This window comes from Nannospalax galili, unplaced genomic scaffold, assembly GCF_000622305.1.
Source record: "Nannospalax galili isolate Female #2095 unplaced genomic scaffold, S.galili_v1.0 scaffold171, whole genome shotgun sequence".
In the NCBI taxonomy this organism is placed as follows: domain Eukaryota; kingdom Metazoa; phylum Chordata; class Mammalia; order Rodentia; family Spalacidae; genus Nannospalax; species Nannospalax galili.
Genome location: NW_008329362.1, coordinates 2,211,362 through 2,219,889, shown reverse-complemented (window position 1 = coordinate 2,219,889; position 8,528 = coordinate 2,211,362). Strand labels below are relative to the sequence as shown.

At 37.6% G+C, this 8,528-nt stretch overlaps 1 protein-coding gene across 9 annotated transcripts in view; it reads left to right on the top strand.

Moving 5' to 3' along the window:
- The window catches only part of St7 (suppression of tumorigenicity 7), a 303,239-nt gene that overhangs the window by 182,779 nt on the left and 111,932 nt on the right, over positions 1-8,528 (top strand). For 8 of the 9 annotated variants that reach the window (XR_003850197.1, XR_003850196.1, XM_008837244.2 and 5 more), the window contains one exon: positions 3,678-3,837. The exons of the other annotated variant lie outside the window; for it this stretch is intronic. Coding sequence is in view for 5 of the 8 variants with exons in the window: in XM_008837244.2 (XP_008835466.1) it covers positions 3,678-3,837 (160 nt within the window). In the remaining 3 variants the exon portion in view is untranslated. The remainder of the gene's footprint in view (positions 1-3,677; positions 3,838-8,528) is intronic. 9 annotated transcript variants of the gene reach the window in all.

The window sequence follows — 8,528 nt, the reverse complement described above, 5'->3', positions numbered from 1 at the left end:
TGAGCATTATTGCTTTGTGGTCCCAGAGAATGCATGGAATTATTGCAGTATTTTTGTATTTGTTGAGGTTTGTTTTGTGGCCCATTATGTGGCCAATTTTTGAAAAAGTTCCATGGGGTGCTGAGTAGAAAGTGTATTTTTTGGTGCTTGGGTGGAATATTTGAAAGATGTCTGTATAGGTTCATTTGATGTATTGTATCATTTAATTCATATATCTCTCTGTTTATTCTTTGTCCAGTTGACCAGTCTAATAGAGACAATGGGGTATCGAAGTCCTCTACTGTTATTGAGTTGGGGTTAAGCTGTGTCTTAAAGTCCTGTAGTGCTATTTTATGAATTTAGGTGCACCAGAGTTTGGTACATATACGTTAAGGATTGTAATATCTTCTTGGTTAATTTTTCCTTTGATCAGAATGAAGTACCCTTCTTATCTCTTCTGATTAGTTTTACTTTGAAGTCTATTTTGTCAGATATTAGAATTGCAACCCCTGATTGTTTCTTAGTGCCATTTGCTTGGAATATTCTTTTCCATCCTTTTACCTTAAGGTAGTGCCTTTCCTTGAAGGCGGTATGGGTTTATGGAAGACAGCAAAGAGATGGATTTTGTTTATTAATCCATTTGCTTAGCCTGTGTCTTTTGATTGGGGAGTTCAGTCCATTGATATTGAAGATTAGTATTGAAAGATGTGTATTGGTTGCCATCATTTTGGTTGTTGTTTGTGTTCTCTAATTTTGTGTTTCCTAGATTATACCTTTATTTATTTTCTTTTGTTGCCCCTGGGGTATAGTTGTTTCTCTCTCTACTCTTTGTATTGCTTCAAGTATTCTTTGAAGGGCTGGTTTTGTGGACATGTATTCTTTCAGGCTATTCGTGTCATGGAAAGTTTTTCTTTCCCCCTCCACTCTACGAGACATTTTTGCTGGGTAAAGTATTCTGGACTGGCATCTCTTGTCATGTAGAACTGGAAATACCTTTGTCCAGGCTCTTCTGGCTTAAAGTCAGCTATAATTCTGATGGGCTTTCCTTTGTATGTGACTTATTGTTTTTCTTTTGTTGCTTTCAGTATTCTCTCTTTGTTCTATACATTTAGAGTTTTTGCTATGATATGTCATGGGGGGCTTCTTTTTTGATCCTGTCTATTTGGTGTTCTCTGTGCTTCCTGTATTTTTATGCAAATATCTTTCTTTAATTTCTGGAAATTCTCTTCTACAATCCTGTTTAAGATCTGGTCAACACCATTAATCTGAAATTCTTCTCCTTCCTCAATTCCTATGATCTGTGGATTTGGTCTTTTCATGGTGCCCCATACCTCTTGCATGTTCCATTCCTGTGTTTTTAAATTTTTTCCATGATCTTTGCTTTAGTGGTCCAATTCTTCAATTTTATCCTCCAGTGTTGATACTCTGTTTTCCATTTCATTCATTCTAGTGGTGAGGCTTTCCCCTGTTGTTTCAAGTTGGCATATTGAGTTTTGCACTTCCTTCATTTCTGCCTGAGTTTTCTTCAATGTTTCTATCTCTTTTGTGAGTTCATTCAGAAGTTTATCCCTAATGTCTTTGAGTTTTTTAATTTATTTGTTCGTGTGTTTTTTAAATTCATTGAATTCCTTGATCATGTTTATGATTGTTCTTTTAAATTTAGTGTCCTGGGTTATCTCTAGGGGGTTCTCCTTGTAGAACTCTTCTTTGGGATTGGTGGAATTTGGTGGGGACATAGGGTTTTGACTTTCCATTTTATTATTCTTTCGTTGTGATTTTGGCATGTGCATTTCTTTTGTTATTTATGATTCTGGTGTGAGAATTAACTTGAAGTATTCTTCTGTTTGTATTATCGGGGTGCCTATATCCTTTCTTTATTGGTTATGTAAAGCTGGTTGGTACAGGATTCAGGTTCTCTCAGGTTTAATTTGGAGGGAACTAATGGCTTCAGATTCAGGAGTACCCACAGAAGCCCAATTCAGGTTCCAGTCAAGTACACTCAGGCTTCCTTCACCATGTGGAGGCAGGATCCCGGCACTCTCAGGCTGTCCCCTGTGTCCTCAGACCCTCTGCCAGAGGGGGAGGCCCAAGTGAGGCCAAAACTTGACACTCTCTGGTGGTCTGCTGAGATCCACTACAACAATGGAGGTTCAAACCCACCCTCTCAGGCTGTCTGCTGTGATCTCAGCCTTAGCCTCCCAAAGGCTTGAGAGGGGCCTCATGAAATCCCAGGTAGCGGGATGGGTATGGTGCAATTAGGGGAAGCTTACCACCATGCAGAGACAGGATCCGGGGCTCTCAGGCAGCCCCCTGTGTTCTCAGGCCCTCTGCCTGAGGGAGGCCCAAGGGAGGCCAAAACTCGGCACTCGATGGAGGTCTCGGAGGGTATGGTTTTTATGTTAGGTAAGTGGGAGATGTCAAAAGTAATTAATTCTATGTTGATTATATATTCTATATTAGTGAATTATCCTGTGAGCCTTTTTTTTTTTTTTTTTTGTCTCTTGAATCCAGGCTGGCCTAGGACCCATGCAGTTCTCTTGCCTCAGTCTTTCTATTGCTGGAATTATAAATATGAGTCTCTGCACCTGGCTTTTGCTTGATTGAGTCAGAGTCTCACTTATGTAACAGATGTTGGTCTAGAACCTATGATCCATCCTTCCTCAGCCTCCTGAGGGATTACAGGCCTGCACCATCATGCCTGGCTTGTAGTTGATTTTTAAATTCTTCAGTTGAACAATTTATGACTAGAGAAGAATGAGTCCTACATTAGATAGGGAAGATAGGAAAGGATGGAGGGGAGCAACTTTGAAGAGTGGCCAGGAAATAGTTGCTGCAGAGGGAGAAGGGAGTACATAGAGAAGTTGCTTGCTTTTCCAGTGCTCAGGAAGCTCTGACTTCCTGACAAATGTCATTGTTTTTCCTTTTACTGAGGAAAGTTACTTCTTTTCTCTTTTGGAATTCAAACTACATAATAATCAGTAAGCTTTTGAACTAAGAAACATTAATATTATTCAACAAGTGCTTGGTGCATAGCACTTAACAGACAGGATAAGCTTCAGCACTTGAGTGCCATCCATGCATGAAATGAATGCTCATTATTTTTTAAGACCAGGTCTCATTATGTTGCTCAAGCTAGCCTTGAATGCCCAGGCTCAAGTGAGTCTCCTGCTGCAGCTTCTCTGGTAACTGGGACAGTGGATGCTACTGTGCCTGATTCCCTCATTCTTTTGATTACTAAAAGTAGCATTTCTAGAAGGAAGTCAGTCTTACTTGTAAAATCAAAACAATTTTTTTTTCTTAAAATTTTTATTGTGAGATGATTTTACAAATATATAAAATGTTAAAAATTGAAGTATTTCATAAGGTGTATTTTGAAAACTGTCTTATTCATATGCACTAAGAGTTGTGTTTCAGCTAAGATGATTTTCTTATTTGAATATTATATTAACTTTGAGGGAAATAATATAGAGTATATCGTAACAGTATTCTTTTATCTGTGATTGTAGTTATAGATCTTGTTTTGAAAACCAGTCTTCAGCAAAGAAAAATCACTTTAAACTTTTTTGGTGTTTACTTATTAAAATTTATTACCGTTAGACTTTTGAAAAGTGGACAAAATCAGTAAACATATCTTATGGGCATGTGTGCAGAAATCAAATAATAAATAAGATCATGACTACACTATTTTTCTATTCTAGATATTTGAATGGTGGTATTTTCGCAAATATGGAACATCCTTCATTGAACAAGTCTCAGTAAGCCACTTGCGCCCCCTTCTGGGAGGTGTTGACAACAACTCTTCCAATAATTCTAATTCCAGTAATGGGGACTCAGATTCCAACAGGCAAAGTGTCTCAGGTACGGAAAGACACATACAAAATTATTATGACTATAGGGAAGCAGGAATGTTTTAAGTTTAATGATTAAGTTTCAGAGAGAATGATTTTCATTTTCAAGGAACTGACAAATCTGTGCCAGAGAAATAGCATGTAAGTATCCTAGGGAAAGGAAATGTTTATGTTGTTAATTATACTTTTGTCCCTGTTAGATTTAACTTTAATGGTCATTGGCTTTAACATAACAAATGTTAATTTTTTAGTGAGTTCATTTCTTCAGTGATGTCAGAATGTTGAGTCTAACTAAATCTGATTTCACTGCTTGTCTGCTGAAAAGACCCTATTGGTCCTGTCTCATTGATGGCAAAACCAACATTCCAGGCTCCTCAGCACAGCAGGAGCTGCTTTTAACCTGTCTCATCAACGTCTGCTTCTGTTGCAGTCCATATCAGTTTCCTAGCAAATGAAGTCACTTTTCATTTTTTGTACTTGCTGTGTTTCTTAGTACCCTGGCCTAGAAATCGGTTTCTTTTGTTCCTGTGTTTGTTCATCTATCATTGCCCAAATCAAATGCCACTGCCTGAGAAGATTTTTCTGGTATACACACTGTCTCTACTTTTTCCATCTTTAATTTTGTTTTTTTTGGTCTTTTTGAGACAGGGTCGCCCTGTAGCCCCAGCTGTTCTGGAACTCACTATGTAGACCAGGCTGGCCTTGAACTCAGAGATCCGCCTGTCTCTGCCTCCTGAGTTCTGACATTAAAGGCATGTGTCACCATGCCCGGCCATCTTTAATATTTTTACCTTTAGCAACACTTATCAAATTGCAGTGTAAGTTTTGAGGTGTTTTTGGTAGCATCTCTAGTGCATTGCACAAGTATCTGCTATATCTCTGAAATTCAGTGAGTATAAGACCTATACTGTCGTCTGCTTGATAAATAATAGAAAAGAAGATAATATCCTAGGTCAACTCAGTAAATATTTCCTAAGTATTTATTATGAACCTGGATTTCTATTGTTTCTTATGAATATTATAATTAAAGACAAAAATAAATGTCTTTGTCCCCATGGGATTCTCTGTTGAAGAAATGGTAATAAGGGCTCTGATTGCATGAAGGAGACATAGAATGCTGTAAAAAGCAAAGGAGGGATTTCTGACCAAGCTGAGAGAAGGGGTTTTCTTCTTGAATCAGATGGGAAGCCATCTTCAAGTTCTGAGACTCGAAGGATGATGATGAAGTTTGAAAGAGCTAGATTAGATTTTTTTTTCTTTAACAACTCAATCCATATTTTATAACTTCCTAGCCAGGTTGTAAACATCAAAGGAACATTTTGTTCCTGACGTTGACTCAGTGCTCTTTAATACATGGTTTTCCAGTCAGGAATGAGTGGGATTGGCAGGCTCCTGGTATGTGTTGATTTCATTCTAAATGGTACACAAGAGGCATTATCCTGGTGGTAATATTGTTTTGGACTTTGAAAACTTATCTTGTGAAAGAAAAAAAAAAAGAGAGAGAGACCCAAGCCCAGTAAAACATTGCATTAGCCAGCAATGAAAAGAAATGTGGTTCATTTCTATAATGAGGAATCCTGACCATCATCTAGTTATCATCACATATGGAGGACTAGATAATTCCTACCACTTTGTATCTTTTGTGAAGACTCCAGAGATTAAATGTAATGTTAACCAACTCAAAATGCTACATATTTACATGGTGCAGAAAATTGTAGAAGATTAGTAGATTGATAACAGAAAGCATGCTTTTTAAGGGTATTCTGTGAAATAATTACATTTATATTTATCATCATATGTGTATATGATGAGAGTATGTGCATGCCACTGTGTGTGTGTGTGTGTGTGTGTGTGTGTGTAGGTCAGATCACAACTTGGTGGAGTTAGTCCTCTCCTTCCACCTTTATATGGGCTCCAGGGATCAAACTCAGGTCACTAGGCCTGCATAGCAAGTGTCTTTACTCTCTGAGCTATCCTGCTTGCTTATTATTTTGCTTTCTTTCTTAGTGAATACATGATTAAACCTGACTTGTTTTGTGAATCTTGATGCTTTCCTTTGTAAAGAAGAATATAAGTCCCTTTAAAAAACATATGCAGAGTCTGGAGAGATGGCTCGGTGGTTAAGAGCACTGGTTGCTCTTGCAAGAGACCCAGGTTTGGTTCCCAGCATCCATGTAGTGGTTAACAATCAGCTATAACTTCAGTTCCAGGGGATCTGATGCTCTCTTCTGACCTCTGAGGCTACTCTACAACATGGGTGCACTTACATACATGCAAGAAAAGCACTCATGCACATAAAATAAGAATAAATAAATATTAACAAAAATATATATTCAGTGGGGTTCCTATTTGTAGCCCCAGATACTTGGGAGGTTGAGACAGAAGGACCACTTGAACTCAAAACTAGCCTGGGCAGTATAAGGATACCCAGTCTCAAAACAAAATCAGATAAAATAGAATAAAAATTATTAAAACATAATAACCATGGAAATTCTCAGTTTTATTTGTATCAGGTTTTTGCCTGGCTGGGACTGAACTTTTGATTATTATTATTAACTCCATTTCACTAGAATTTCCTGAATATTTACTAATCTGCATGTCATCTTTCCATTAATTTCCCTTAAAATAGATATAGCATGTGTGATTCAATTTTTTTTTTTTTTGCTTAATTTTTTAGAGACCAGGTCTCCGTGCAGCCCCCACTGGCTGGGAACTCACTATGTAGACCAGGCTGGTTTGATCTCACAGAGATCTGCCTGTCTCTGCCTCTTGAGTGCTAAAATTAAGGGCATGTGCCACCATGCTGGCTGTATGATTGAATTTTATAACAATGTTTAAATTGTTACTTCTAGAAAAATGGAAATTACTTTGCTAAGTATATTTAGGCATGAGTCTGCCCACTTCTTGACATTTACACTAGTAATATTTGGCTAGCTCAGCTCAGCAAACATGTTTGCAGGTATGGAGGTATCAATATCATAGGGTTAAGACCATTCTACATTTCTGTTGTGTTGATGTGTGTGCGTGCGTGCGTGTGTGTGTGTGTACACATACTGCATTTGAGTCAGTCTCACTTTGTAGCCTATGCTGTCCTAAAACTCAATATATAACCAAGACTGGCCTCTAACTTAACTATAATCCTCCTGTCTCATCCTCCCAAATGCTGGATTTACAGGCATGAGCCACCATGCCTGACTAATTTTTTATTTTTGAAAATGGAAAATACTGCAAAGGCACATTATCTGCAATTATCCCTATTACTAATCACTTCCTATTCCACAGTCTGATTTTAGCTAAATATAAAGGAAAAAAAGGTCTAAAGCTGAGAGTAATCCATGTATTTCCATTAAAGAGATGGGTTTGTCTTAAAGGTCTTGTTGCCTTTGTACTAATAAGAAGGCTATTGTCTTCATAACCAAATGGGGAGTCTTGGTTTTCTTAGGGTGCCATAGTCATCTTGGCTGAATCTTGCATGAAACAGAACTTGGCAAGTGAAGTCGTGTGGACATGGACAAAAGAAGTCTAATAGCATTATTTGAAAAAAGGGAACTCAGTATAGCACTTTCCGTAAAGTATCATTTGTTTTGACAAAAATCTCCAGATCTGACCCCCTAAGAATGATTTGAGATGAGGGTGATAGTGCGAGGAGAGAAAGCAGGGCAGATTGTGAATACATTTTAAAGCCTGTCTGTGTAAATGGCTTGAATGCAGACTTGCTCAGCTTTTTCCCTGGTCGCTATCTGTGGATCAGTGAAGAAATGTGGTAGAATATATAGTTCCTTACTCAGCTTGTTTGGCTGCAGTTAAAGTTTGTAGACATTCTTTTGTTTTATGTGAGAGCCAAACTGATGTGTTTCTTCCAAATGCATAATTTCTGATAAACTCTGCTGATGTATTTTGCCACATCATCATGAGTTTTACTGCTATTTCTTAATTCAGTGCAGTTTATGAGCTGATGATCCACAGGGTTTAAAATGTGGCCAACTTTTCCCTGAAAGAAGGGATTCCCACAGCCCAGTGACATCTAAAATTTGGCTTTATGAGAACATTTGCTTGATAATTTGCTCTTGTTCTCAAATAAAATACTATGAAGACAAATGCTTATAGCATTTTCCTTCTGCCAGATAGATATTGGGAAAAGTGCAAGTTGCTCCATCATATGAGAAGTGATGCCAAAGTCAGGATTAATTTCTCTGAGACACTTTAATAGCCTCTTGCATAGAACTCAATCTTTTTAAAATTTGTTTTTATTTTATGTGTATGAGTGTATTGCCTGCATGAATGTAAGCACACTCATGTCATGCAGTGCCCACAGAGATCAGAAGAGCCCATCAGATCCTCTGGAACTGGAGCTATGGATAGTTGTTAGCCACCACGTGGGTGCTGGGAACTAAACCCAGGTCCTCTGCAAAAACAGCCAGTGCTCTTCTTAACCCTGAGCCATCTCTCCAGCCCCTAGAACTTGATCTTTAAACAAACTCAGATACAGTCACTTGGCTTCCTATTACAAGTCATCTCATTTTTTTTTTTTGCTATTTTTTTATTTAAAATTTTTTTTTTACAATTAAAGTTACAGTTTTAACAATATACAAAATATTACAGTAATTCAGACTTTTTGGCATAATGATTACAGATTTGATAAATACATTTTATATCTCATAATAGCGATGAAGATTATACAAAAGCTATTAAAAGATCGGA